Source organism: Schizophyllum commune, assembly GCF_000143185.2.
Source record: "Schizophyllum commune H4-8 unplaced genomic scaffold SCHCOscaffold_16, whole genome shotgun sequence".
Taxonomy (NCBI): domain Eukaryota; kingdom Fungi; phylum Basidiomycota; class Agaricomycetes; order Agaricales; family Schizophyllaceae; genus Schizophyllum; species Schizophyllum commune.
In genome coordinates, this window is record NW_026089553.1 from 93789 (window position 1) to 119401 (window position 25613).

Below are 25613 nucleotides of genomic sequence, written 5' to 3' on the forward strand. Positions count from 1 at the left end.
GGAGCCCTTCTAGTCTCGCGACCCGCCCTTCTGTCCTTCTGTTCACCGCGAAGGACTTCTGTTCGTCCCGCGACCGTCCAGCGTGAGTCCGCGGTTCTCTCGTGCCTCCTAGCTGCTTCCAGAATATACCGGTAAGCCCGCCTTCGCGATCGTCCATGCATGTTGGGCAGCACCGCCGCCGGCACCCAAATCGTCACAAGGCCCGTCGCTAGACAGAACTCTGACTGCCTACTATGAAATCGCAGTGCACGTACCTGCATCAGGCGGAGGCGGATGACTCTTCTTCTTCCACCGATGGGGCGAATTCGAGTCTTACCTTACGTATGGAGGTCTGTCGAACAGCGCCGCCTTTCTCACTGATGCTCCAGGTGCGGCAAGCCCCTTCGTGCGCCGCCGCCTAGCAGGGGCATGTACACGTACGTACAGCCAAGTACTGCCTGCGTTGGTTGATGGATCTCACAGGCAACTAACGCGCGGACCCGCTCGCGTGGGATGCGCTGCTTAACAGTGTTCACTAGCACACGACCGGCCCTTCCCCGCCAGGCGCATGGTCCGCGCAGCCCCCAACATGAACTTCCAGATGTCTTCGCTCCAGTAAGCGGGCGACTCACAGTGTCCACACCCACGGCGGGCAGCCAACCGGCAGCTGCCCATGGAGCTCGCCCTCCCGCGAACGCGTCGAACATTCATAGCCAGCTGCCCTCACATGCAGCGAACGCCCGAAGCCTCCCGCCCCCAAAACGTCCACCGCGTCCGCATCGAAGATGGTTCCCATGCCCGCACTGCATGGCAGTAGCGCTGAGTTCGAAAATGCAGAGATTCCACGGAACGCGATGGCGATGGTATCGGCATGCTAGCGCAGGACACCTCATCGCGATGAATAAGATAGAGCCCTGTACGAGATGTGTCTGGGCAGCTACTTAGGTAAAGGATGGTATACGGCGCGATAAGCATGCAAGTCGAAGCTAGGGACAGATGACTGCTCTACAATGGGGTCCATGGGACAGACAGCACAAATAGATACATAGATACTTGGGACGTACTACTTACTACAGATAGACTAGATGAGCAGACAGAACCTGGTAGATGCGCAGGATGGTATCGTATGAGGGGATATTGTGCATGAGAGTGGTAAAAGTCCAAGAAACAGCGGGCGTCCCGCATTTGAATGAGCATACAAGGCGTCCGCGATGTACAACCAGTCCATTCGCAACCACGTTGAGTACGTTTTCGTCTAGGCGGAATGCTTGTCCTCGACTCCCCGTGGTCGGACGAAGAGTCGAGGACCTCAAGCACTCGCCCTGGCCTTCTTCTTGTCATCCTCCTCCTCGGCCTTTTCTTCCACTTTGGCGAACGAGAACGGACCCTCCAAGAAGATCTCCGCGCCCCCTTCGCCCGCGCCTCCAATATCCTCTGGTCAGAAACATGAGTGAGACTGAGAAAGCAAGTCAACACGCCGACGCACCTCCATTCTCGCCGAACAAAACCGGCCCCATCGTCCCGTCCGGGAACACACGGCGCCAGGTGCCCACAAAGTTGCGCCCGCCGTGGATGTAGCCGTAGAAGAACGTGTACGACGCGTGGAAGTGGCCCGTCGCGAACGGCGAGCCTGAAAGAAAGAAAGGGATATTAAAGTCAGCTCGCGCACTGCAAAGGGTGTCGACAATTAGCCTACTCACCAGCCTTCGGGAACCTCAGCAGCCCAATCATCCCATCGCAGCTGCGCACGCGGCCGTAGTACTCCCAGTCGAACCACGCAGCCGCATGCCGCTCGTCCGTGGTCCCGACGAGCAGAATCGACGACGTGTGGCAGCACTCCTTGAGCGCGCGCGGCGGGGTCGTGCGGCAGTCGCAGGGCGGGCGGTGCTGATTCGCATCTGCACCGACGTCCATCGGGCTGCCATCGTGCGCGTCCTCGGTGGCGTCCATCGCCGCGCCCTCATCGTCCGGGCTCCCAACGTCCCACCCATCATCCTCCTGCGCCGGCCTCCCAAACGCGTACATGAAGTCGCGAGTCGGGATCCGCCTCCGCCCCCCGCACTGCCCACACGCCTGCCCGGCGACCTCGCGCGCATTCTGGCCCATCGCGACCCGTCCGCCGCCCACAGGCGTGCCCAACCCCAGCCCATACTGCTCGAACACCCGCTCCATGCCCTCCCGGCCGACGCGCTCCCGAATCACGCACCCCTCGCACGTCTCAGGGTCGACGGGCTCGTTCACAGAGCGGTACGGATAGACGCGTCCATCGGCCGTGACGGCGTTGCATGTCTTCCCGTCCTCGGACACCACGAGGCGCGTGCCCGGCGGGAGCCAGCCCGAGCGCGGCGCGTTGTGCGCTGGGAGACGCGGGTCGAGCGCCGAGTGCGCGCTCCCGTGGTGGTGCGGGTCCACCCGGCCGCACCCCAGCGGCATCGCGCACGCGAACTCCTTCATGCGGAAGACGACGGGGCGCATCTGGATCGTGTCGGAGTGGATCACGTCGTTGCTGAGCGGCCGCTCGTCGGTGTCGAGCAGCGCTTGGAGAGCGGGGACGGAGGGGACCTAGATGAACAGGCGCGTGAACGGTTACGAAGACGGATGGTCAGTATACATGTCAATATTGTAGGTAGAGTCTACTCACCAGCATCCTCCCCTGCCAGAGCCCCTCCATCGAGCCGGGCTGGTACATCTGGCCAAGGCGGATCGAGTCCGCAAGCTGTGACGGCGGGTGTCTAGGGTCATCTGCGCGTACGTCAGTAAACAAAGTCGAAGCTAGAGAAGTCGTAGTCATCCCACTCACAAGCAACATGCGCACTGTTGCTCATAATGCAGCGCGCCGCATCCGTGTCCCACGCCATGCTCTTCGTGAACGCGGGCTGTCGGCCGAGCCTGAGGAAGGGCTCGACGAGGGAAGCGGGCGGTGGAATGTAAGTGTCCGGGGAGATGTCAGTGGTCGAAGTTGCAGTAGAGGCCAAAGGAGCGTCCGAGGCCGTTGCATTGGGCGATGTAGAAGTCCCAGAACCGTCCGCGGATGCCGAGGTAGACGTCGAAGGTTGGTCCGCGGAGGCCGAGGGACCGTTGTTTGCAGCGTCCTCCACGTTCGTAGTCGACGCCGCGTTCGCATTGTCCGTCGTCGGTGCCGTGCTCGTGTTGCCCGCCACGCTGGCGTCCGCCTGAGCAGCGTTCTCCGCGTTAAAGACAGGGCCAGAGTTCTCTGCATTCGCAACTGGACTCGCGCTCGCATTCGCAACTGGGCTCGCGTTCGCGGCTGGACTCGCGCTCGCAGTCGACGCCGGCAAGCTCAGCGGGTACGGATGCCACGGGAGGCGCACCGCCTTGTTCACGTTCACCTCGTGGATGTCTTGTTGGGTGAACTGGACCTGAGAGGGTTGGTCAGTATGAGATGTAAGGGAGAGAGAGGACGAGACCAAGAGAAAGGACGCTGGCGCCTGAACTGCGAGCCAAAAGACGAGAGCTGGGAGCCGAACGACGAGACCGACGAGCCCACAGCAATGGAGATCGACGAGCCAAAAGACGAAACCGACGAGTCGAAAGACGCTACCGTTCGCCGAATCCACGTTCGCGAGCAGCCGTCAACCGAACTACGCAAATCAAGCCTCACACCTTCCCCACCACATGGATGACGAAATCCACTCACCCCCATCGCGCCCACCGCATCCCACCCCTCCCTCGCCACCCGCTCCGCGTGTGCCGCCTTCCTTTCCGCATACGTCTTCGCCAGGAACTGCGGGATCGGGATGTGAATCCGCTGTCGGCGCGCGAACCAGTGCAGCTTCGCGACCGCGGAGAGCAGCGGCGGGGGAAAGGTGAACTGGTAGCCGACGTAGGGCCAGAAGGGAGGCGGGCTGGGTAGATGTAATTAGTGATTTATGGATGATGGGGGATAGAACGGTGCGGAGAAGCGACTAGGACACGCACTTCGATCGCGGGAAGACAGGATAGTTCCCGTGCACGGTGCGGAGGGACTGCGGGAGGAACATGCCCTGAGGTCCGACGCCGAGGGGCGGGTAGAAGAAGTCGGGTGGGATCTCGCCCGCGGCGTACTGTATAATCGTGAGTAGAAGCGACAAAGGGGGAACGACGCGACGCACGCGAAAGGGCATGACGATGAAGGGGAGGAGACCTTCGAGGATCTTGAGGACCTGACTTGTGCGCTCCGCGGCGAGTCGTTCTGTGTAAGGTGGACGCGTCAGTTTGAGTACGCGCGCGATGGGTAGAGCATGCACCCTCGGTGGTCAGGTGCCAGGCGACCCAAAGCGCGGCCGCGAGCTCGTCGTCCATCGACGGCCAGGGACACGCGCCGCGCGCCGCCTGCTCCGCGTCCTTCGGCTGGCTGTCCGCCTCGATGCGCATGAGCACGTAGGCCATCGCGAAGTCGTACGCGCCCCAGCGGTCGAGCATCTGCGCGTTCCGGCCGTCGTCGACAATGAGCATGATGAAGGCGTGCATGATCGCGGACTCCGCGTCCGGGTCGGAGGGCGGGACGCGCCTGAGCAGCGGCGTGCGCACGTTCTCGAAGTACGCCTGGAGCTGGCCGCTGAAGTGGTGGGGGCGGAGGTGGATGCCGCACGCGCCGGGGGGCGCGCTGGACGCCTCGGGCGCGAGGTGGCGGGCGGGGATCCAGCTGACGCGGCGGTGGATGGCGCCGGTGTTGAAGACCTCGCCGAAGATGAAGGCGCCGGTGTGGGGGGAGGCGATCACGTCTTTGAGACGGGGGCACGACGCGGCGAGGGCATCGAGCGCGTCGGGGTCGTCGGCAGCTAGATGGCTGCCGACCTGCTGGAGGAGCTCAAAGGGGAGCAGGCAGAGGCGGTGAGCGCAGGCGAGGACGGCGGTGTTCATGGGGGCAGGTGGTGGTGGTGGTGGTCGGGAGGAAGAAGCGTCGGGGGCGGGGGGCGCTATACATACTGGGACAAGGCGCGGACGTACACTGGTCCTAACGACATCGCGCGCCGGAATAGCCGCCCAGAGTCCGCCACGGCACATCCGAGCGTTAGCCCCGTTCATCACCCCGTTCCCACGCCCCCGCACCACCCCTGCCGCCGGCCCATTATTTCCATTGCATGCTTCCCCTCCTCCGTCCCCCATTCCCCTCTCCCTTCGCACGCACCCAGTCAGCCCACCCACAGCAGCCCGCCCCCCTCTATCTCCCGCGACGCAGCAGCTTACCCAGGGCTCCTTCCCACTGCCGTCAGCACCCCACTTTCAGCCACTTTCGCGGACTTGGAATCTTCAACCGGCCACCTCGGCACGCCCGCCTCCGCCTTCGACTCTTCGTCTCCGTCCGTCGCCCGTCGCCATACGTAGCTTTTCTCCGTCACCCTGTCTTCTAGCCTCTAAACCGCCAGGCACGCACCGAAGAACTTCGCCCCAGCGTTCGCAGGAGCGTGTCCTGGCCTTACCCTTCTGTCGTCACCCTCCGTCTCACGTACCGATCTGCCCTCCGCCTCAATCGGGACTCGCTGCGGCGAACTGAATATCGGCTGCGAGTATGAATATCGGGCGGCGCGCTGAGTTCAATTTCGCGGCGTCCAGACTACTCTCCCACGGCGCGTGCTTGCCTTCCCGCCTCGCCTCCCTGCAGCCTCGCCTAATAACATTGACACTCAGCCGTCAAGCTCGCCAGGGTGCGGCCTGCACCTTGTTTCCGAGTATACGCCTGATAAACGCCCTCCATCGGCGTCTCGTCTCCATCGTTCATGCTTGTTCCACCGCGCCCACTCCGTGTTCGCATCTGCCAGCGCATGTTCTGATCCACCGCATCCGCATCCAGCTTCCCATTTGATCCCCGTCTTTCATGCTATCCCCGCCCTCAAAGAATGGCCGCTTTACTCGCCGATCAAACCCATCAATGACAACAGGTCCATCAAGATCGCCCGCGCCCTTGCTTTGTGCGCCGGCTTTGCTCGCCACGCCGCGTGGCAGACTCTGTCCGCCGCTCCTCGTGGCGCTGCAATTCATGCCCGTTGAATCGCGTGGTTGCTACTCCGTCGTAGCGCGTGGCTTCGTCTTTGACGCCCTTGATGCGCGGGCTTTCCTCATCCGTCTTTTCATTGCTGCTTCTACGGACAAGTCCGGGCTTCGCCATGTTCTTCAACCTCAAGTGGAATCTTGACGGTGAACTCTTGTCCTCACCTTGTCCTCATCTCCTTGGATCAACTTCCCCTCATCTCCTTCTGAGAGCAGCGCCCAAGTCTCTCTCGTCTTACTAAGCCTCTCACGAACCTCGCCCCAACACTCACGGCCATCGTCGCGGAGTTCGAACTCGGATCTCGAGATGTCTGATCTTTCTTTCACGACCTGAGTCAACGACCTCTGACCTGAGCAACCTCATGCGCTTTGACGACTCATCGTCGCCCTCTCGTCGCGGGGTCTGATTTTCTCATCGCGCCCGGCTTCCCTTCATCCATCGCGGTCGCAGTCCCCTCATCCATCGCGGCCGACCATCTTACGCAACCCACGGCGGAGTTCGAACCCACATTTGCACATCTTTGAATCCCAACCCGGACATCCTTGATGATGATTCAACGACCACGGTTCGTGATGCCTCGTCTTCAACGAACACGGTTCGTGATGCCTCGTCTTCAACGAACGCGGTTCGTAATGTGCCTCGTCTATCAACATCAGCGCTGCCCCCTGCCGCCGATTGACACCCTTCTCTGCCGCCGCTTGACACCCTTCACTGCCGCCGGTACCGAGGAGCGGAGTTCGTCTTCAATCAAGGGGCTCGACCTGAATCAGCAATCCTAGTGTGGCGTCGACTCTCCTCTGCTACACTCCCCAACCTCAACAGCGTCTGACTGACCAACACCTCCGCTCTCAATTACTACCCTCCGTCTGCGATTGCTCGCCTCTGGTTTCAATTATCGATTCTTCGCCCTCAATCAATTACCCCCGCTTTTCAATCAAGCAGACGACGTAAACGCCCTCGCCCGCCGACCGGCGAAGGCCGACTCTACCCTGAGCGGGATGACAAACCACCTTCGTGGGGTGAATACTGCTGTAAATACGGGCTGCCGACTCAGACGTACTCGTTCTGCGCGATGTCACTGCTTCCCGCGCTCAAATCGCGTCGACAGAGACGGCTGTGCAGGAAGTACTTGATAATGTTCTCAACTACAGCTCCGCGGTTTCGCTGGAAAAACAACTCCCTCGTGCGAATCAAGCAAAATTCGTGTATAACAGCAGCTCTCTCGCCGATACCAATCCCGTCTTTGCTGCGTGTGTCTGTCCTCCTCCGACCCGCTAGTCCTGTCTCGACCGCAACTTCCCTACACCGACATTCCATCGACAATCTCTAGACTACCTCCGCCGATTATCTCTTTGACGTCGCTGGCCCCTCTTCTAGTCCGCCAGTGCTGCTCTTCGAGAACCTCGCACCGACACTCCGTCGACGAGCGCAAAACTATTTCCGCCGATAGCTTAGCCATTTTGAATCTTTCAACACTGTACTCTCCGCCGATGGTATGATGTCTTGTCGTTGTTCTCCGCCGCGCCATCTCCCTGCTTACCACCAGTCAAGGGGGAAAGGAAGACTCCGCCTCCCTGCTGAGCTACTTTCTCACCTGTATCAAGCAAGTGTTCAACTTTGTTGCTTCGTGACTCCCTTCCTGAAAAAAGGGGAAGGGCTTGTCTTAACGTCGATCGAGCTGAAGGCCTCACAAAGTCCAGCGCTCGCATGTCGCCAATGCTCAGTCTGATGAGAACATCGCCTTGCCACTTTGTACAACCCTATCGACAAGAAAATAGTACTTCTGAGCCTGCTTCCGCTTCGCAAATTCTCTCATTGGCCTCGCAGAAAGGGGAAGACCCGCCCGCTCTGCAGACACGATTTCTAGCACTGACACAGAAGACAGCTCCTTCTTGACGACAAGCTCCGCCCTCCCGACGATGAAGCACCGTCCTGCCAACGGCGAAGCCCATGCACTTATCAAGCCCTCAGCTTGGGCCACGTCCTGCCCAAAGCGCTCAACGTCTCCGGTTGATCTGCGAAGGTTCCCAGTTTGGAAGGCGTTTCCCCGGCGAGTGTATTTGACGATTATCTGCCGTGGAGCGAATGATTGGCCTTTGGTTGTTGTTGGAAAGGCCTCATTTGTCGAGCGTTTCTGTCGAGTGGGGTGCTGTCTTACAATAAAGCCAATCTTGTCCCTCTGCACCCTCGCGTGCAGCTCATCTACTTCTATGCCAAGTCGATGGGCTTGCATGCCACTCGACGAAATAATTGCTAGAGCCAAGTCTGCCTCAGCTCTTTCACACAAGTACAGAGTGTTGATTAATCCATTAGGCCCAAAGGCATGATTTGTGTAGGGTATCTCAGACAATAGATGACCTTATAAATCCTCCCCCGTCCTCTTGCGTGCACGCCTCCTCAAGTGCCAGGGTATCTATCCTCCTCACAAAGCCAACTCACCCCCACTCGTTAGCGGCGGTCGATCCCATCCATCTACTCCCTCCCCCTCCCACCAGTCGTGTCTTTGTCGAACACGTTCGTCGCATCGAATCGTTATACAACATGTTCATTCGTGTCTGTCTGTCTTCGGGTCGGGGCTCTACAAAGGCAGTACAAGCGTCCACGTCTTCCCCGCCGGCGAGCGCGGCGGCGGCGGCAACAGCAGCTATCGTACAACAAACAACAATCAGTCCCGCGCTCGATGCTCGTAAATTCAGTCGCGCTTAACCGTCTTCGCGTCGCGTACATGGGGCGCTTTTCCCTCCTTCTCGTATGGCCTGGGCTCCTTGGCGCCGGCCGCCTTCATCTCGTGCGCCTTCACGTCGCGCGCGTCGTGCCATGCGCCGTCGACGTCGCGGCGCTGGACTGAGAAGCACGCGATGCCGAGGTAGTTCGTGATGTCGCGGATGACGAGGGTGACGAAGCGCGCGTAGAGCGCGGCGGACACGGTGAGTGTGAAGTACACGAACTGCGCCGTCCGCTCGGGCGTGGTCTGAATCAGCGGCGCGCTATTGGACCCATCAGCACGAGTCTCAAAAGAAATGAGAAAACCGTCCCACTCACCGTCCAATAAGCCTCGGAAGGTTCGCGTCCACCGCTCCCAGCACTGTCCACGCCCACATCCAGTCGAACCAGGGGAAGTCCCCCTTCGTCACATGCGCCAATATCATCCGCCCTACCTGGTGCGCAAATTGCAGCCCAAAGGCCAAGATGAACGCGACGAACGCATGCGAGTGCATGATCATGCTGCGCGTCGTGTCCGGAGAGGCGGCGAGCACGTCGGCGGGCGCGGGGCTCGCGAGCCACGCGACCTGCACCCCTGCCATGACGGGGAACGGCATGAGGTAGAGCATCGGGCGCCAGCGCGAGGCGTTGGTGTGGCGGACGGCCTTGAGGACGTTCCCATAGCTCGTGAAGATGTTGAAAGCGAGGCCGACGGCGCCGAAGTACATGAAGGCTTCGTTGAGGCCGATGTTGGGAATGCGATCGAAGGGAGGCACGTTCTCAAGGTTGGCGACGGTGAGGATGCCGGTATCCCAGAAGGTAGGGCCTGGAGTAGATATCAATACGGTGCATGACGGAGAAGAAGTGGCGCGACTTACCATAAAATCCGGTTATTATGTAGAGGAAAACAATCATTATGATGCCCTCGACGGGGCCGGAGAAGACGCCAAGGTATAGTTGGCCTGAAGAGCCGGTAAGCAAGGTGCGGACAGCAGGCCCATTGGGAGCGTACCCGTATGGTATTCTTCCCATGTCGTAAGATAGAAATTGGCGAGCGTAGCGATTTGCGAGGCAACCGTCCACCACGAGCGGCCCAGGTTCAGCGCGTAGCAGGTCAAGAGCGCCTCGAGCTGGTCAAGGCGTTCAGCAAATGGGTTCCCCTGCCCAGATAAGAACATACAGTGGTGTTCAACGCGTCACAGCCTGACATGACATCAGCGGGGGCTCATGCGAGACCTAAGTACGCACCATGATCGAACATCTCCCCCAGCGGCCCTGCCATGCCTGTCCGGCGTGCTTGCTTGCTGTATGGCATGAGTGAGAGGGGGGAGCTAAGAAAGGAGGAGCGTACCCATCGATCGCGTCGAAAGCCTGGTACCAGAAGAGACCTGCGGCCCAGCTGTAAAGAGCTTCGAGTTAGTTCCCTTCACCTCCGACGGTGGACGAGCGACACACGTGAAGTAGATCCAGTTCGGCGGCACGTTCCCTCCCTCCTTCATCGTAAGATATTGGGGGTCGTAATAGAGCATCGTGAGGAAGTTGAATCCGACGAGACAGAGGCCGGAGAACGTGATCTGCAGCAGGACATCAGGCACTTCCCCCACTTCCTAGCGGACCACGCACCGTGTTCGGCGCCACGCTCGTCGGCCAGAGCGTGACGAACCAGTTCCAGAACGGATTGAGGACATACTGCGACAGCAACGACCTGCACCGCGATCAGCACTTCTCAACGACCTCATGCAGGGAAACCGCGTCGCGTACTTGTCCACCCCCTTATATGAGTACTTCTTGAGGTTTTCGAGCGAGTGCTGGGGTATGTAGCGCGGGGTGTAGGCTGCCATTGTCGTCGTCGCCGTCGTCCGGGGCCGTGTCCTCGCAGCCGGAAGATGGAAGGTCGGGAGAAAGACGCAGGCATGACGCGAAAAAACCGGACGACGTCGGCGGCGCGCGCGCACGTGCGTGGTCCAGATCATTCACGTACTTCTCATCTTTTATCCAGCGTTCGTCTCTCATGGACTTCAAGTCCGTACTCAAGGCAGCTCTATGGTCGTCCATCTGGATTGAGGAATCGTACAGTGATGCTCGTATCAGACGGACACCGCTCAGCACGGAACCATCAGGTGCATGATCCTGACGGTCCGTTGCCGAGGGACCACGACGCGTCCTCGGCGCTTATTCAGGCTGTAACGCACAAGGCATAGCCCCCACATACCTCCTTGCTCCCAACCACCATGCCTCCTCTCGCAGCAGCCCGCGCCGCGAATGCTGCCTTCAAGTTCACCTCGCCGAACCCCGTGCGTGCCGTATTCGTCGGCGGTACAGCCGGCATCGGTCATGGCATGGCCCTCGCCCTTGCACGCGCAACGAAAGGGAACGCGCAGATCGTCATCGTCGGGCGCAACCAGACCGCCGCGAAGGAGCTCATCGCGTCTTTTCCCTCCCCTGCCAATACACTGTCGACCTTCGTCTCCTGCGACGTGACGCTCATGCGCAACGTGCACGCTGCCGCTGAGTCAATCAAGTCCCAGCTCTCAACAATCAACTACCTCGTCATCTCCGCCGGCTTCTTCACGCTTAGCGGGCGCAACGAGACAGAGGAGGGGATCGACCGCAAGCTCGCGGCACACTACTACGCGCGCTGGGCGTTTATCAACGACTTGCTGCCTCAGCTGAAGGCCGCGGCGGAGAAGGGGGAGGAGGCGAAGGTCATGAGCGTCTTCTCGGCAGGTCATGGAGGCCCGATCAATGTCAACGATCTCGGCCTCAAGCGCACCTACTCCCTCAAGAACGCCGCTTACCAAGGCATCACTTACAACGATCTGGCGCTAGAGGTACGTCCCCTCTCTTCGTGATCGACCGTCTACTCACCCCGACGCAGGAATTCGCCGCTCGCAACCCCAACATCTCCTTCGTCCACACCTACCCTGGCACCGTCCGTACCAGCATCGTCAAAAACTCTGATTCATATCTCATCAAAGCGCTCACCTACCTCTTCTACCCCATCGCCTACCTCCGCACCGTATCCGAGGAGGAATGCGCGGACTGGATGACCTACGCGCTGCTGCACGCGAAACCCGGTTTCTCGCGCTTCAACAACCATGGAGATGATATTGGGCGCCTCAACTACGACGGGACCGAGGAACAGAGGAAGAGATTGTGGGAGCATACCATTGAGGAGACGAAGTCGCAACCTACCTGCTAGATGTAATGGGGATTGGAACGCAGCGGTTGGTTATCGCGTTGTATGCTTGCCCAACGGACTGAGATGAGGGCAGCAGGAGCGGATTTGACTGGATTGGCCTGAGTGGCTTGCCTGTACTATCTACGTATTGTTTTCGCCAAAATGATCCTCTTTTCCACTTCATTGTCCTCTGGCATCTATGATGGCTGATATTTGCTCTTTCTCATCGCGTGAAACCCCCTAACACGGGCCCGATTTCGACTGCAGGAGGTTCAATATTTGTGCACGTGCTCGTTCGGATATGGCCGACAGGATAGATCTGCGTCACCGCCATCTCACTTCCTTCCAACTGCCTGAGCAAGTCCAGTAACAGGTCCATCGTCCTCATCACTTTTGCAGACAAAGAAGACTTCCCTGTGAAGTTAGAGGCTTGCGGGTGGCGATCTGAGGCTCAGATTACGCTCGGAATGATGATCATGGACCTGACGATGCCGAACGCATACGACACCCGACACGCGTCCCCCCTCGCTGCGTATAAGCCCACAGGATATGTCTTAGGCGATCAGTAGTCATCCTCCTGTCTCCACTTTCACCATGCCCTCCCTCGCCGCAGCACGCGCCGCGAATGCTGCATTCAAGTTCACCGCCAACCCTGTCAACGCCGTCTTCGTCGGCGGCACGAGCGGGATCGGTCACGGTATGGCCTACGCTCTCGCTCGCGCGACCAAGGGGAACGCGCGCATCGTGATAGTTGGTCGCAACCAGGCTGCCGCGAAGGAGCTCATTGCGTCCTTCCCCTCCCCCGCGAACACCCTCTCCTCCTTCGTCCCCTGCGACGTCACCTTGATGCGCAATGTACATGCAGCAGCGAAGGACATCAAGCTCCAGCTGCCCACGATTAACTACCTCGTCATCTCCGCTGGCTTCTTCTCGCTCAATGGGCGGACGGACACGGACGAAGGCATCGATCGGAAGCTCGCGGCACACTACTACGCGCGGTGGACCTCCATCAACGACTTGCTGCCGCAGGTGAAGGCGGCGCAGGAGAAAGGGGAGGACGCAAAGGTCATGAGCGTGTTCTCGGCGGGGCACGGGGGCCCTATCGACGTTGACGATCTGGGCTTGAAGCGTACATACTCGCTGAAGAACGCCGCTGACCAGGGCACCACCTACAATGACCTTGCGCTGGAGGTGCGTCTCACCCACTTCCCTCTGCTCCCATTGCTAACCTCGTCCCAGGAATTCGCCGCCCGCAATCCCACCATCTCCTTCTCGCACATCTACCCTGGCGGTGTACGCACGGGCATCATCAAGAACTCCAACTCCTACCTCATCAAGGCCATGTCTTACGCGCTCTACCCCCTCGCCTACCTTGCCAGCGTCCCCGAGGAAGTGTGTGCGGACTACATGACCTACGCGCTGTTGCATGCGAAACCTGGCTTCTCGCGGTTCGACAACCACGGAGACGATATTGGACGCAAGAACTACGACGGGACGGAGGAGCAGAGGAAGAAGCTGTGGGAACACACAATCCAGGAGACGCATTCTCAGCCTACGTCCTAGGTTTAATGTGGTGCTGACTGAGGCTTCGCGCGTCAGAGCGGAGATGCCTCGCATCGCCTGGGAGGTTTGGACCAGGGATGACCTGATGTTGGGTAGACTCGGTGAGGGTTCGTGTGTTTGCTTTACTGTGTATTGTTCCTTCCGGTCCTATGTATGACATGTTGGCTCTTCTAATACTAGGATGCCGTAATGTGCGCCTACAACTCTCATGCCGTTGACAGAACCTGGGCAGACTGCATGTCTTGGGCGTCTTCGGGATGCATCTTTAGCGCTCACATGCTATGCTCTCGGAGGCTCGACGTGTCCGTCCTCCGACATCACACCCTTCCGTTGAGATCGGCCATCCCAGCGCCACATCCTCGTCCTCCACCAAATGTTCGTCTGTCGACAGTGCTTTCCCTTAGCGATCCGCGCTCTTCAGACCCTCCTCATCCTTCGAGTTACCTCTCGATGGAGCGCTATCATTTGCACCATGAAGATTCGAGGATGCGCCATGGTCTGCTGAACACGCTTAGCCCCAAATTCGAACGTTCGTATCGCTGAGAGAACGGCAATCAGACGACGTCCTGCCACCCGCTGGCATCGAGCGCCGGTGTATATCCCACAAGGGCCGGCCTCTGACGTCTCCTACCGCCCGTTCCTCGGCTCTCTGTGGTCGGGGTATATAAGGTGGGAGAGGGCCCACTGACGTCGATCTCCTATCGTCTCGTCGTACTCGTCTGGTAGACGCAGTACGCCAACCACACTTGCCCGCTCGACCGTACGCTTCGCCGGCTTCCACCATGCCTCACATAAAGAACCTCCTCACTGAGGACACGCACGACATGGCCGGCCGGAACGACGCCGGCGGCTTTGACTTCCACAACATCGAGAACGCGGCCACCGTGCCGGAAGACAATTCGCACCGCTGTCTGATCCTCGCCTTCGATGGGACGGGGAATCAGTTCGACGATGATGTGAGTTGCAGGTCTGCAGGAGAGGAGGGAATGAGGGCGCCAGTCGCGACGGGTGAGACCACCTCATACTCACCCCGCCACCACAGAACTCCAACGTCGTCAACTTCGTCTCCCTCCTCAAAAAGGACAAGCCCGAGAAGCAACTGGTCTACTATCAGGTGAGCAAGTTCGGCCTGCGGTTCAATACTGCTCTACTAGTCCTCCGCGTCTTCCCTTTTTGTCACTGAGAGTTCAACGGCGCGCTAACGGTGGTCTACTAGGCTGGAATTGGGGCATACAATATGAAGCATGGCGCAAGCCCCGTACGCGCGAAGCTGTCACAAATTGTCGATGCAATGATGTGAGTGAACCTTGTCTATCGGATTTCCTCCTTCTAATACGCCTCGCAGTGCCAAGAACCTGGATCGTAAGTATACGACGTCGACACCTAAGATACCTCGCTGAGGAACACACCAGGTCACGTCATCGCTGGCTACGAATTCCTGTCGGACAACTGTACGTACAGTCCAGGTAAAGATAAGCAGTCCGCGCTGACCTTGCCTTACCAGATCAGGAGGGTGACAAGATCTTTCTTTTCGGGTGCGTATGTGGAAGTACTCCAAGCATAGGTCGCATCTAACCAGACTTTCAGGTTCTCTCGCGGCGCTTGTACGTTGCATAGACTCCAACTAGTTGACTGGGTGGCTGAACGAAGCGCATCCTAGACATTGCCCGCTCGCTGGCTGGAATGCTGCACAAGGTAGGTTTTGACATCATTAGCGTAGACAGCAAAGCTAACGAGGTCTTGTAGGTTGGCCTCCTCCCGCGCGGCAACCGCCAGCAAATCCCCTTCGCCTTCACTATGTACTCCCGTGAAGATGAAGAAGGGTGGCGCCAGAGCACCGCCTTCAAGCGTTCTTTCAGCATCGACGTCAGCGTCGAGATGGTTGGAGTCTGGTACGCACCAAATCGCGCGAGACCCCGTCCTTTCACGCTGATCTCAACAACCTCCTCCCTCGCAGGGACACGGTTGCCTCCGTCGGTATTATCCCCAAGCGGCTGCCGTTCACCCTCAGCAATACGCACATCCGCTACTTCCGCCACGCTCTCGCGCTCGACGAGCATCGCGTGCGCTTTCAGCCCAGCTTCTACATCCGGCCTCGAAAGAAGGATGTCAAAGAGCACAAGCACGACCACAGCAACAGCGAGCATACCCGCCAGGCCAGTGGTAGCAGCTCCCACGGCGATACGAACAGGCGCTTGAGCATGGCGAGTACGGATACGCGCGTTGGAGGGTCGGTTTGGGGAAAGGGCGCGGACTTCGACCACGACCACGACGAGGACGCGGGGAAGAAGAACGGCAACGGGAAAGACAAGGATAAAAACGGGAAGGACGGCGACAAGGACAAGGACGGGAAGCGCAAGGGCACGAAGATGCGCCAGCTCGAGCGCAAGTACGGCGACGGCGGGAAGTACATCACCGACGTGCAGGAGGTCTGGTTCTCCGGGTGTCACTGCGGTGCGCGTTTCCCTTCTTCCTTATCCTCCCTTCGTCCATTCGGCTAAATCAACCCCCCTAGACGTCGGCGGCGGCGCCGTCCGCAACGACGAGCGCTACTCCCTCGCCCGCATCCCCCTCCGCTGGATGATCCGCCAGTGCTTCATGCTCAACACCGGCATCCTCTTCTACCGCGACCTCCTCCCGCGCGTCGGCCTCGACCCCAGCACGCTCTATCCCGAGATCCAGCCGCGCCCGCCGCCCCTCAGCGCCGACGACGCGCGCTATTCCGCGCACGCCCGCAAGGCGACGGACGCGACGGTGGTCGAGGGCGCGGACCCGTTCGTGAACGAGGAGGTCGAGGACCTGCGCGACGCGTGCACTCCGACGAACGACGAGCTGAAGCGCGTGAAGGCGTGGTGGCTGCTGGAGTGCATCCCTGCGAAGGCGCGCTTCCAGAATGAGAACGACGAGTGGGTGAAGAAGTATAAGTGAGTATCATTCTCTTGTCTCCGCCCGCCTTCCAGCTTGAACGCTGTTCTGTCAATGCATCTGACCGTACGCTTCAGGTTCCACCTGGGCAGCGGTCGCTGCGTTCCTCGCCGCAAGAACGAGGAGCCAAAGATACACCGAACAGTCAAGACACGCATGGAGGCCAAGAATCTCACCGACGGTCCTTACAAGTGCAAAGCAACTTGGGCGCCTCAGAACCCCAAGTGGGTGGGAGGTTGCGAGCACGACTGAAGGTGTAGGGGAACAGAAAGATGATTTTTCTTGTACTTGTAATGTATTCTCTTGCATCCCAACACCTGGTCGTCAAACATCGCATGTTGTTTTGCCACAACGTAGAGCCTCACGATGTATCTGCAGTTTTTTACTGACCACTCTTGGACCATCGGGACATGCTCAAGACCACACCAGACAACGACAGGAAGTGACCTGCATATTTAAGGACCTACCCTACAAGTATACAGCGTACAGGCGCACGGGGCAGGTCAACATAACGTATATAGCGAGTCCTCGCACAAGCCGTTCTCGAGAGCCTTTTCTTCAAAGTACCACCGCACACACCGGACCCAGCCAAGACAGAACACATCACATAGCCAGAATACCGCAGAAAAGACAGTCCATATGTGCGGATTGGGGACCATATATGCGGGGAGGGGACTACATGTACGGCGAAGAGACCGTACATGTGGCACCCATCCATCGCGTTGACTTACACATAACTTAGTACCGAGGCTCAGCAGCGGGAGCAGCGCGGCGGTCGTCGTAGCGCCTGCTGTCGTACTCGCGGTCACCACGACCGCCACCGCCGTAGCTCGGGCGGTCACCACCGCGGTCATAGTCGCGGTAGCTGCCGCGGTCGTAGTCGCGGTAGCCTCCCCGGTCATAGTCCCGACGGGGCTCGTCGTAGCGGTCGCGCCCACCGCCGCGGCCACCATGACCGCGGTCATCACGGTAACGGTTATCGTACGGCCTGGGGTCATATGGACGCTCCGCTGGAAGAACGTGAGACGATGATGGAAAGTACAGTGGGAAAAGACGGACAGTCAAAGCGCTTGGGCGGGCCATAGTAGCGGCCCGGTGTTGGTGTGCGAGCACGGCCGCGACGAGCCTGGAAGGTCAATTAAGCTGCAGTTACAGGGGCCAACTCTCGATCGACTGACCTTCTCGACGCGAATGATCTTGCCCTGCAACTCGGTGCCATTGAGGCCATTGACGGCAGCCTCAGCTTCCTCTGGGCTCTCCATGGTCACGAAGCCGAAGCCACGAGACTCGCGAGTGTGAGGGTCGTACATGACAGATGCCTTCTGGACCTAATGCGGGCGTCAATGAAGGGAATGGTTCGGAGGAGGGTTTGCGCATACACGGCCGAATTCCTTGAAAGCGGCCTCAAGGTCGCGAGTGTCTATCTTGTGGCTAAGGCCAGAGACGTGGAGGTTGTTACCGGGGTTAGTGCGCCCGTCGCCACGACTGCGAACAAAACAATGTAAGAAGTACGTCTTTGACGGAGTCGCCACTACGCACCCTCCTTGGTCGCGTTCACCACGGTCACGATCATCCCCTCGTGCTCCTGGGCTACGGCTCCTGCTCGACCGACGGGGACCATTGTCGCGAACGGGCGAGCGCCTGCCATAGTCGTCGACGCCCGTCATGGGAGCGCCGTTGCTCTCGTTCGCCGGAATGCTGATGCCTGTGACGGAAGCCGGGGCTTAAGATGGATATGCAGTAGCGTTGGGAGCAGCGAAAGGCGGGGGTTGCGTCGGACATGGTTGTAAGAGGACCGGACGGTTGGGGGACTGGGCGAGGAGGGTATGTATGCCGACGCGAAAAAAGAGCCGAAAGACATGCGCGAGGGTTGGAACTGGCCGACCGTGGCTGGACGCGTCGCATGCCGTCTGAGAGCTCGTATACGAAGGGGAGCACCGGGAAAGGGTGGTCGGTAGTCGAGAGGTGGTCAGCCTTGAGCTGACGCAGGCCTGACGAGGAGCGGCTGGCGGGTACGGGAAGAGAAAGAGCGCGTCGCTGGCGTCGTCGACGACGAGGTACGCGTTGCCGTCGTGGCGGATGGCGAGAACGTACCGTCTTCCATTTTGCTGGTTTGCTGGTTGCTCGTGATGGTTGGGGACAAGTCGCGCTCGTTTGCGTCTCCAGCCGCGCAAAAGGCACCACATCGCGCACAGCCACGCGCCGATGACGGCCCAGGTCCAAACATGGACCCACAAGTCGAACCTTAACCACCCTGAGCACAAGGGCCTTTCACAAAATTATCTCCGTTACCGCGTCTATTTCGAAGCTCATTCATGCATGGATTCGATGTAGTGCGTTGTCGTAGAATGCTTGTCAAACACAAGTCAATGTATATCTACTGCCCGTCCTCCAAGAGCTCGAGCGGTACGAGCGAGCGCGAGAAAGAGTCCCGTACTGATGAAATCACTCAGCTGCCTAAGTTGTCACAGCTACAAAGCACTCACCTGGATCCCTCTCGACATTCAATGCCACACGCGATGCAAGGGCAGGCATCTTGCCCCGGACGAACGCGGTGTCTGGCAATTCGGACACAACCTTGTTGATCCAGTGCTTTTTAGGGCGTCGGAGATGCAGCGTGACAGACTTGAGCGTGCGCCCCAGCTGCAGATTATAGTTTATGAGGGTCCGACTTAACTCGTTCCACCACCTATCTTCGGCGTCATCCACCGGCGAAACGAGGTAAATTTCGATGGCCAGATGCTCGACGCAGACGGCGGTCGCGAGGACGCGGGTGACATCGTATATGATGAGCTCCCACGCGTACTTATCCTTGGAGGAGCCGCGGATGGACAAGAGTCGAAGCTTCTCGAGGCGATTCAAGTCGAGCCATATGTTGCCTACTGCGGACAACCTCGTTCAGCACAACTCTTCAAAGGGACAACAGAAGCCCTGCTCACCGAGGTCAGGACCATAGAGATCAAGCGCGCGCAACGTGTTATGACACTTCTGCAGGATCATGACGATATCATGCCTCTCTTTGTGAACGACGCGCGAGTCCACATTAGGACCTCGAGGCCGCGGACGTCCAGAGGATGACCCTGGGATAGGTGACTGACATAGCGTCGCGGAACGTCCGCTGGCACATAATGTATCCCGCTCAACACCAAACTCTTGAGGGGCACCTTTGGCGTCCTGTCCTGGCTGTAGAAGCCTGCGCGAGTCTGGATCATGCGGAGGTCACGCACTTGACAACGCTCGTCGCCCAAGATCTGGTCGTGTATCCCACCAGAGCCGTACCAACCCAGCGTGTACAGGCAGCGGCGCGAGGCGCGTTCGAGTGCGTCAAGGAGAGGCACGTCGTTGATCCCAACGGCGCAGCTGTCGTTCCATGACTGAATGAAGAGGGTACGCACGATGGGGAGCAAGTCGAGAATTTCCGCCAGGACCGTCCTTTCCTTCGTTATCCACAGATACGACGTCCACTCCGCCTCGTGATGCTCATAATACTCGAAAAACGCGCGTGGAAGCGTCTGGCCGACGGTCCCGATCCCAACCGAATGTGTCGAAAGAGATACTTCTGACTAGTCGTTCGGAATGAGCTGTGAGCAAGAGCGCAAGAGGCGAGCGAGCGGAAGTCTCTCTTCGAGTAGAGCTCGTCGATGATGGCGTCTTTCAGCTCTTGAGCTAGCTCGACTGCCGCCATGGCGAAAGGAGAGCGACAGTAAAGCACACGTTAACCAAACGAAGGTCCGCGCTACAGAAATCGCACGAGGCATCGCTAAGCTCGCTTCTGCAAGAAAGGTAATCGTTAGCGCACTGTTTCCGAGACATGCGCATTCCACGCATCTGGATGGACGATCATTGACGTATCATCCCCGCTCAATGATCCTGTTGGCTTATCATCAAGAGTTGGAAGCATCACAGTCAGCGGCGCAAGCCCAAATGGCTTCTGCAGTTCCATTGCGTTGGTCACAAGGATTGGATCAGAACCATCTCGTATCAGAACTCGAGTCTGAGTCCGGTCATGAGCAGAATCATCCGCCACATTTTCAGATTGCGAGACGTAGGCCAAGGTCGATAAATACTGAGGAATGGGAAACAGTCCACAAGGTCGCTGCCAAACAAAGACACCTTCCGATTTCGTCTTCCCGTCAGCTCCTCGGCGTGTGCGCCACATATATGTATCACCACTCAAGGGAAGTATTGGGAGCATGGAAATCGAGATCGAGTTTCGCTCTATAACATTGTTCAGTCACCCTAGCCGAAAGAATGGTAGTAAACTGACCTCATTAACCTGCGTCAATGTTGAATACCTCGGCGAACTGATCTACGTGCTTGATTGACCCGTCGCCATAGCTGGCGACGACGTAGCTCCCCCTGATCCTCGTGCAGTCCAGCACGCCCCTTCGGTATGACAGCCATTAAGTACGGAAAGAATCTCCACAAGAACGACGCGACAGCCATTTCAGAAGCTATGGGTGATTGATGAACATAAATCAGTATGAGCGACTGCTGTACAACGTCGGTGGGGGTGCCCTCGGGTATACGGGTCTCCCTAGCATCGACGGCGAGGGTGAGATACGCGAGGCACGGGCAGTAGCGAGCCAGATGAAGCAAACTGAGCATGGTGCACTTCGGCGTGCGCCACACGTTTCCCCCTAGCTCAAGCGTGTTCAGGTCTGGAAGCGCCCGAGCGATGCGCAGGACATCCTCGTCGCGCAGAGACAAAACGCTGTGCGATTTGATCCGCAGCGACGTCAAGCGCCGAAAGGAGAGTAGCGGCTCGAACTCAGTGATATCGTGGACCGGTCCGTCTTCGGCGACTTGAGAATAGTAGTCAGGAGGGGTCAGACGTACGCTTGTGAGGGACTGTACGTTGCAGGATTGCCCAACGGCGCGACATATGGCTCGAATGGGGTTTTCTACGCCGTCTTGGACATATATGACATCTAGACTTTCGATAGGAGCCATTTGGAAGCTGTGGATGAACGCCACCGCAGAAGCAACCAGAGACTTAGAGAGTTTGAGCGAGCGCATGGTCGACGATGAGCGCCACTGTGGCGGTACGCTCCATGGCACAGGTTCATGCTGGTTGTGAAGTGTCAGTGTATGGAGGCAAGGTAGGTTTGCGATGGAAAGCAATGCAGCGTTGTCGATATCATCGGAGATGCTCAGAAATCGCAGGCTATCCCAACCGGCGAGGAGCTCAGCCCAAGGAGTAAGCCGGACCCGTGGATCTCCGAAGTCGATGGCGAAGGACAGTGACGTTATGCTGGCGATGCCTCTCGCCTTGAGCAGGCGCAGGGCTGAGATCTCTTCCGCAGCGCCTGCTAAATCCATTGCCGAAGGCGATTCTGACTTCCAGAGAGATATCATGAGAACAGAAAGCCCCGGAGGATGTAGCAGAGGCAGTATAGCGGATAGAGAACGATGACGGGGCCCGTGGTAGTAGAAGCGACGCAGGTTGGGCAGGAGATAACCCCCGTCCATCACACCGGCAAGGTGTGCGATGTCTGAGGGAGCCACTGCGACCTCCATTCCGAAGATGCTGAAATCGGATATGAACGCGGCGTATATCCGCAATCGTTGAGTGTCAGCGACGGCGATTTGGCGAGTAATTCTCTATGGCGCATTAGAACTCTTTGGAATTGTATGATTGGTTTAAGAATACGTACCAGGCTCAAACCATCGCTTACCACTCCGGGAGTGTAGTCTACACGCTCCCAGCAGGAAGTGGGCAAACACATGACCAAGTGTAAGAGCGTATCACATCTGCCCCAGACTCTGCAAGCCGCCGGATGGAAGAAAGATCCGCATGTTCTCGCCAAGACAGAAAGCGAGGAACGCGGGAGGAAGCTGAATATCTCTTCGATGAGCTCAGGCGTCCGCAAAACGGGATGCATGGCGCGAGAGCGAATCGGCAATCTGCTAGGGAGCCGTGACAGAGAAGGCGAAAGCACAGGATACCTACTAAGCTGCTTGACTATCAGCGAAGACGTTCGATTGCGACTTCCAGAACCATCTCACCGTAAACTACCGCAGAAGAAGATTTTCCGTCGAAGCGCTGATGGTGGTAGCTTGCAACTTGCAATGTGCTCGGGGCATGCGTCTGCCTGCACATGTTGGCGTTTGTTTGGCAAACGCCCTCGTTACGACCAAATATGGCGAATTTTGTTGCTAATGTCCGAAGGTCCTAGGTGCCGTTGGCAACAACTCAAAGAATCCGGAGATGATTTCAGCGCACAGAGAACCATGAAGAGGTCATGGAAGGCAATGAGAAGAGAGGCAGCATATACACTATGGCATTCAGCGCTTACTCGCTCCCCGACGTCCCAATCCCCAACTCTGTGACATATTTCTCGCGTCCCAGCCTCCGCATCTCCTCCACCACCTCTCCCACCTTATGCAGCTCGCCCCACTTGCGCTCCACTGCCTTGCTCGCGTCCTGCTCCTCCTCGGGCAGCGCGTCCAGAAATCGCAAACGCAGTGCCAGCCACTGCATCGCCTTCACGCGGTCGACGAAGTCTTCGACAGCGTCTTTGGGGCCGTAGGCGTAGATAACACCTGGATAGCCGACTTTGGCGAAGCCGGAGATGTTCAACGAGGCGGTCCAGGATTGCATGTTGCGGCGCTTAGTGGGCGAGACGAGGTGGTGAGAAGTGAAGAGGGCGTGGAAGAGAGGTTCGGGAGAGGTAGGAGTGTCTGTAAGACTAACTGACGATAATGAGGTAGCTTCGGCACTGCGTTTCTCGGCATCTTCGTGTAGAAGGGGAAAGAGGTTCAAAGCGACAAGGTTGTACGTAGGTTGCCTGGAAGAATATGTAAGGAGGGTGGCAGGACGAACGTATTGGGCGCTCACTCATTGTCCGAAGCTTCCTGTAGTCTCTCCCGTATCAGGCTCGTCCACCGGTCTTGTTCTGCTCGACTAATAGTAGTACCCTTGACCGCGACGTTCGGCAGCTTCGAAACTTCCGGGTAATCGACAGGAAGCGACACATAGACACGGAGGTCATGACCCTCGACCCAGACTTTGAAAGAGATAGGCAGAACAGGGATATCATCGTCGGCAGGGATGGTACGTTCAGCACTGAACCTATCCAGCAGCGCCAGCCATCGATCGTGATCGTCGACAAAGGTCAGGACTTCGCCGGGCATCACAGAGCATCGTATGAGTTCCAGCTCCTCCAGCTGACGCTCTAGCGTTGTCGACATTCGCAGCAGTTTGCGTGACAGTGCAGACCTGACATGGGCGCTTAAAGCAAGAAACGCAGATCGAAATAGCCCGCGTGGGGCGTTACTCTCGCAGCGTGACACCCGCGTCGCACATGGCGCCAACCTCCTTGCTCCGGACGATTTGGATGGAATGGGCGAGGGCGATGATAGCGCGCGATCCCCCCTCGTCGACAATGACAAAGTGCGCGGCTCCCTTCCCCCTGACAAGCGAACCTTCCCGACTGACGCGCGCGGGCGTAGTTCTTGAAGGATCTGGCCGCACTCTTCGAGTCACCCAAGGGCTCGATATGGCTTACGCATAAGCGCCGTGCGTGGTCTGCGTCAATGCAGTGCAGGAGGTGGCTAACGAGATGCCAACAGTGACCCACGATGGGCAGGACACGACCATGAAGGCGGACGATGGGTCAGAGGACACGCGCGAGTACCCCTGCCTCCTCCGCGCCGTCGATGGTGTCGGTACCAAATTATCCACCCGCGTACGCATTCTCTGCCTCTCCCCCTTCATCCCGTCTCTTTCATGCGCTCCTCCTCCATCTCCCTTCATCCTCCACTAACCCCACACCCCCAGGTCGAACCCGGCCAGCTCGATCACTTCTATACCGCATACGGCGCCCTCCTCAAATCCTCCATGTCCGCGCTCCGCAAGCGCGACAAAAAGCGCGAGAAGCAGCGCGCCGAGGAGCTCGCGCGGCGCAAAAAGCGGCTCGCCGAGCCCGTCATCGTCGAGGGCGCGAAGCGGGGCGCGGGGAGAAGGAAGCGGCAGCGGCTGGTGAAGGCGGCGATCAAGCAGCAGGAGACGAAGAAGCGGCTGGAGGAGAGGGAGCAGGGGAGGGCGAAGAGGATTGAGGAGCTGGTGCATGCGCAGTGAGGGGTTGTGCGCGCGATCGCTCTGGTCCTTCTTGGTATCTTCAGTCCCCTTACACCTCACTCATGATCTTCGCTTTACTATGCAATCTATGCCTCCATGCCATCATGCCGACTTCTGCATCCTTCGACTGACAGATCCGCTCTTGAACCAAAAGCCAAAGGCTACTCGAACCACGAAGACAGTGCAGATAGGCCCGCTGAACAGCAATGCATTTCGTCTTCTACATCCCTTTCGCGCCACACTCGACAGGTATGCGACCATGAAGTGCGTGAGCCCTAGCCAGACGATCTGCATGCGAAGGTAGACAGATCACTGTACGAGCTCGTAGTCGCTCTCCGGATCCTTGTCCTTCGGGTCGTTCTTTGGCTGCGGTATATGCTTCACCAAGTGCGCAAACTCCACCTCCTGCGACGCCTCCCCGATCACCTCCAACAACTGATAGAACGCATGGATCGCGACCTCCCTCACGTCCTCCGCGATCGGGATGAGGTCCATGCCGAGGTCCTTCTCAAAGTCCCTGTCCAGCTTCTCCAGCAGCGCGTGGATCTCGCGCGTCTCCTGGCGCACGATGTCGAGCGCGCGCGCGCGGAGCGCGGGGTCCATGGTGCGCACAAAGCCGACGAGGGCATCGACGGCGGGCGCGGAGGCGGGGTCGAAGAGCGCGGAGCAGAGGCGCGCGAGGTGATCGAGGACGGCGTCGTCGGAGGTGAGGTCGAGGGAGGGGTAGTAGGAGTCGACGCGCATCATGAGGATGAGAGTCATAAGGACGGCATTCTCGAGGTCGAGCTCGAGGAGGTCCTGCGCGAGGATGAGGAGAGAGGTGCCGCCGACAGCCGTTACGACAGCTGGAGGGAGTGGGTAAGCGCGGATGTGAACGGCGAGGGACATGGAAACGCACTCATGAAGAAGCCAAACTTCTTGTTGCGTGGGGACCCATCCTTGCGATAGAGTAGTCTCGGTATTATGCCCGACGGCCGCGGCGCGTACGTCGTGTACTGCGGCATATTGGTGTATGGCCGTGGGTTCGTGGTGTACGCTCGTCTAGTGAAAGACAGCGACGGTACAAAAGAGGTCTGCCTAGGGCATGTTGTCCTTCTCGTCGCTATTCGAAGCGCCGAGGGTAGTCTGGCCAAGCTCATTATCGAGCTGGTGGGAGAGGATGACGGTCGTCTGTAAGGATTATACCC

General features: G+C 58.6%; 13 protein-coding genes across 13 annotated transcripts; 5 read left to right on the top strand and 8 right to left on the bottom strand.

The window, feature by feature from the left end:
• Positions 1-298: 298 nt before the first annotated feature.
• Positions 299-877, top strand: SCHCODRAFT_02753573 (uncharacterized protein; the record flags this gene model as incomplete). Its single annotated transcript, XM_050347281.1, has 2 exons — positions 299-416; positions 463-877. A coding segment is annotated over exon 2 (384 nt), but the record flags the coding sequence as incomplete, so codon positions are not given.
• A 411-nt stretch (positions 878-1288) lies between these two features.
• On the bottom strand, positions 1289-4842 carry SCHCODRAFT_02520877 (uncharacterized protein; the record flags this gene model as incomplete). Its single annotated transcript, XM_003026321.2, has 9 exons — positions 1289-1413; positions 1466-1609; positions 1680-2541; positions 2621-2721; positions 2780-3359; positions 3638-3845; positions 3919-4043; positions 4092-4171; positions 4227-4842. 9 exons carry the CDS (start codon positions 4840-4842, stop codon positions 1289-1291), a joined length of 2841 nt encoding a protein of 946 aa, XP_003026367.1.
• A 2647-nt stretch (positions 4843-7489) lies between these two features.
• SCHCODRAFT_02123674 (uncharacterized protein) lies at positions 7490-8246 on the bottom strand. Its single transcript, XM_050341866.1, has one exon. The coding sequence runs from the start codon at positions 8202-8204 to the stop codon at positions 7692-7694; it is 513 nt and encodes a 170-aa protein (XP_050197106.1). The 5' UTR covers positions 8205-8246; the 3' UTR covers positions 7490-7691.
• Positions 8247-8544: 298 nt separating this feature from the next.
• SCHCODRAFT_02644280 (uncharacterized protein) lies at positions 8545-10625 on the bottom strand. The gene is made up of 10 exons (XM_003026320.2): positions 10436-10625; positions 10298-10379; positions 10130-10248; positions 10026-10073; positions 9923-9978; positions 9855-9877; positions 9687-9804; positions 9553-9636; positions 9014-9500; positions 8545-8958 (listed from the first exon to the last, which is right to left on the bottom strand). The coding sequence occupies exons 1-10, from the start codon at positions 10513-10515 to the stop codon at positions 8664-8666; spliced, it is 1392 nt and encodes a 463-aa protein (XP_003026366.1). The 5' UTR covers positions 10516-10625; the 3' UTR covers positions 8545-8663.
• Positions 10626-10690: 65 nt separating this feature from the next.
• Positions 10691-12038, top strand: SCHCODRAFT_02644281 (NAD(P)-binding protein). Its single transcript, XM_003026410.2, has 2 exons — positions 10691-11505; positions 11553-12038. The coding sequence occupies exons 1-2, from the start codon at positions 10906-10908 to the stop codon at positions 11874-11876; spliced, it is 924 nt and encodes a 307-aa protein (XP_003026456.1). The 5' UTR covers positions 10691-10905; the 3' UTR covers positions 11877-12038.
• Positions 12039-12191: 153 nt separating this feature from the next.
• On the top strand, positions 12192-13689 carry SCHCODRAFT_02644282 (NAD(P)-binding protein). The gene is made up of 2 exons (XM_003026409.2): positions 12192-13046; positions 13095-13689. The coding sequence occupies exons 1-2, from the start codon at positions 12450-12452 to the stop codon at positions 13416-13418; spliced, it is 921 nt and encodes a 306-aa protein (XP_003026455.2). The 5' UTR covers positions 12192-12449; the 3' UTR covers positions 13419-13689.
• Positions 13690-14087: 398 nt separating this feature from the next.
• On the top strand, positions 14088-16690 carry SCHCODRAFT_02644288 (uncharacterized protein). Its single transcript, XM_003026408.2, has 12 exons — positions 14088-14374; positions 14461-14532; positions 14635-14714; positions 14764-14780; positions 14831-14869; positions 14923-14953; positions 15006-15022; positions 15079-15113; positions 15165-15310; positions 15376-15872; positions 15934-16342; positions 16421-16690. Exons 1-12 carry the CDS (start codon positions 14201-14203, stop codon positions 16593-16595), a joined length of 1692 nt encoding a protein of 563 aa, XP_003026454.1. The 5' UTR covers positions 14088-14200; the 3' UTR covers positions 16596-16690.
• An 87-nt stretch (positions 16691-16777) lies between these two features.
• Positions 16778-18469, bottom strand: SCHCODRAFT_02644291 (RNA-binding domain-containing protein). The gene is made up of 5 exons (XM_003026319.2): positions 17883-18469; positions 17723-17828; positions 17522-17671; positions 17403-17469; positions 16778-17353 (listed from the first exon to the last, which is right to left on the bottom strand). The coding sequence occupies exons 1-5, from the start codon at positions 18008-18010 to the stop codon at positions 17082-17084; spliced, it is 723 nt and encodes a 240-aa protein (XP_003026365.2). The 5' UTR covers positions 18011-18469; the 3' UTR covers positions 16778-17081.
• Positions 18470-18720: 251 nt separating this feature from the next.
• Positions 18721-20028, bottom strand: SCHCODRAFT_02673498 (uncharacterized protein; the record flags this gene model as incomplete). The annotated part of the gene is made up of 6 exons (XM_050346682.1): positions 18721-18779; positions 18830-19225; positions 19283-19356; positions 19386-19717; positions 19739-19775; positions 19865-20028. The coding sequence occupies 6 exons, from the start codon at positions 20026-20028 to the stop codon at positions 18721-18723; spliced, it is 1062 nt and encodes a 353-aa protein (XP_050197107.1).
• A 314-nt stretch (positions 20029-20342) lies between these two features.
• Positions 20343-22392, bottom strand: SCHCODRAFT_02644297 (uncharacterized protein). Its single transcript, XM_050346384.1, has 4 exons — positions 22353-22392; positions 22001-22300; positions 20611-21947; positions 20343-20561 (listed from the first exon to the last, which is right to left on the bottom strand). Exons 2-3 carry the CDS (start codon positions 22226-22228, stop codon positions 20625-20627), a joined length of 1551 nt encoding a protein of 516 aa, XP_050197108.1. The 5' UTR covers positions 22229-22300; positions 22353-22392; the 3' UTR covers positions 20343-20561; positions 20611-20624.
• A 78-nt stretch (positions 22393-22470) lies between these two features.
• Positions 22471-23587, bottom strand: SCHCODRAFT_02593693 (uncharacterized protein). The gene is made up of 2 exons (XM_003026318.3): positions 23185-23587; positions 22471-23134 (listed from the first exon to the last, which is right to left on the bottom strand). Exons 1-2 carry the CDS (start codon positions 23535-23537, stop codon positions 22639-22641), a joined length of 849 nt encoding a protein of 282 aa, XP_003026364.1. The 5' UTR covers positions 23538-23587; the 3' UTR covers positions 22471-22638.
• A 66-nt stretch (positions 23588-23653) lies between these two features.
• SCHCODRAFT_02644301 (signal recognition particle, SRP9/SRP14 subunit) lies at positions 23654-24535 on the top strand. The gene is made up of 4 exons (XM_003026407.2): positions 23654-23739; positions 23799-23865; positions 23919-24034; positions 24127-24535. Exons 1-4 carry the CDS (start codon positions 23689-23691, stop codon positions 24424-24426), a joined length of 534 nt encoding a protein of 177 aa, XP_003026453.1. The 5' UTR covers positions 23654-23688; the 3' UTR covers positions 24427-24535.
• Positions 24536-24608: 73 nt separating this feature from the next.
• Positions 24609-25595, bottom strand: SCHCODRAFT_02644306 (uncharacterized protein). The gene is made up of 2 exons (XM_003026317.3): positions 25325-25595; positions 24609-25271 (listed from the first exon to the last, which is right to left on the bottom strand). The coding sequence occupies exons 1-2, from the start codon at positions 25428-25430 to the stop codon at positions 24736-24738; spliced, it is 642 nt and encodes a 213-aa protein (XP_003026363.1). The 5' UTR covers positions 25431-25595; the 3' UTR covers positions 24609-24735.
• Between the last annotated feature and the right edge of the window lie 18 nt (positions 25596-25613).

Excerpts from the sequence above, each read along its gene's own strand:
- SCHCODRAFT_02123674 (XM_050341866.1), bottom strand. The coding sequence starts at position 8,204 with ATGCAAGCCCATCGACTTGGCATAGAAGTAGATGAGCTGCACGCGAGG.
- SCHCODRAFT_02644280 (XM_003026320.2), bottom strand. The coding sequence starts at position 10,515 with ATGGCAGCCTACACCCCGCGCTACATACCCCAGCACTCGCTCGAAAAC. Across the intron at positions 9,979-10,025 it reads GCTTTCGACGCGATCGATGG|CAAGCAAGCACGCCGGACAG; the intron begins GTACGCTCCTCC and ends CATGCCATACAG. Across the intron at positions 9,805-9,854 it reads GTGACGCGTTGAACACCACT|CTCGAGGCGCTCTTGACCTG; the intron begins GTATGTTCTTAT and ends CGCCTTGACCAG.
- SCHCODRAFT_02644281 (XM_003026410.2), top strand. The coding sequence starts at position 10,906 with ATGCCTCCTCTCGCAGCAGCCCGCGCCGCGAATGCTGCCTTCAAGTTC. Across the intron at positions 11,506-11,552 it reads ACAACGATCTGGCGCTAGAG|GAATTCGCCGCTCGCAACCC; the intron begins GTACGTCCCCTC and ends ACCCCGACGCAG.
- SCHCODRAFT_02644282 (XM_003026409.2), top strand. The coding sequence starts at position 12,450 with ATGCCCTCCCTCGCCGCAGCACGCGCCGCGAATGCTGCATTCAAGTTC. Across the intron at positions 13,047-13,094 it reads ACAATGACCTTGCGCTGGAG|GAATTCGCCGCCCGCAATCC; the intron begins GTGCGTCTCACC and ends ACCTCGTCCCAG.
- SCHCODRAFT_02644288 (XM_003026408.2), top strand. The coding sequence starts at position 14,201 with ATGCCTCACATAAAGAACCTCCTCACTGAGGACACGCACGACATGGCC. Across the intron at positions 14,533-14,634 it reads AGCAACTGGTCTACTATCAG|GCTGGAATTGGGGCATACAA; the intron begins GTGAGCAAGTTC and ends GTGGTCTACTAG. Across the intron at positions 15,873-15,933 it reads GTTCTCCGGGTGTCACTGCG|ACGTCGGCGGCGGCGCCGTC; the intron begins GTGCGCGTTTCC and ends CAACCCCCCTAG.
- SCHCODRAFT_02644291 (XM_003026319.2), bottom strand. The coding sequence starts at position 18,010 with ATGACGGGCGTCGACGACTATGGCAGGCGCTCGCCCGTTCGCGACAAT. Across the intron at positions 17,829-17,882 it reads GGTGAACGCGACCAAGGAGG|TCGTGGCGACGGGCGCACTA; the intron begins GTGCGTAGTGGC and ends TTTTGTTCGCAG. Across the intron at positions 17,470-17,521 it reads AGATCATTCGCGTCGAGAAG|GCTCGTCGCGGCCGTGCTCG; the intron begins GTCAGTCGATCG and ends TTGACCTTCCAG.
- SCHCODRAFT_02644297 (XM_050346384.1), bottom strand. The coding sequence starts at position 22,228 with ATGCATCCCGTTTTGCGGACGCCTGAGCTCATCGAAGAGATATTCAGC. Across the intron at positions 21,948-22,000 it reads TAAGCGATGGTTTGAGCCTG|AGAATTACTCGCCAAATCGC; the intron begins GTACGTATTCTT and ends AATGCGCCATAG.
- SCHCODRAFT_02593693 (XM_003026318.3), bottom strand. The coding sequence starts at position 23,537 with ATGTCGACAACGCTAGAGCGTCAGCTGGAGGAGCTGGAACTCATACGA. Across the intron at positions 23,135-23,184 it reads CAGGAAGCTTCGGACAATGA|GCAACCTACGTACAACCTTG; the intron begins GTGAGCGCCCAA and ends ATATTCTTCCAG.
- SCHCODRAFT_02644301 (XM_003026407.2), top strand. The coding sequence starts at position 23,689 with ATGGGCGAGGGCGATGATAGCGCGCGATCCCCCCTCGTCGACAATGAC. Across the intron at positions 23,740-23,798 it reads CCCTCGTCGACAATGACAAA|TTCTTGAAGGATCTGGCCGC; the intron begins GTGCGCGGCTCC and ends GCGCGGGCGTAG. Across the intron at positions 24,035-24,126 it reads GTACCAAATTATCCACCCGC|GTCGAACCCGGCCAGCTCGA; the intron begins GTACGCATTCTC and ends CCACACCCCCAG.
- SCHCODRAFT_02644306 (XM_003026317.3), bottom strand. The coding sequence starts at position 25,430 with ATGCCGCAGTACACGACGTACGCGCCGCGGCCGTCGGGCATAATACCG. Across the intron at positions 25,272-25,324 it reads GAAGTTTGGCTTCTTCATGA|CTGTCGTAACGGCTGTCGGC; the intron begins GTGCGTTTCCAT and ends CACTCCCTCCAG.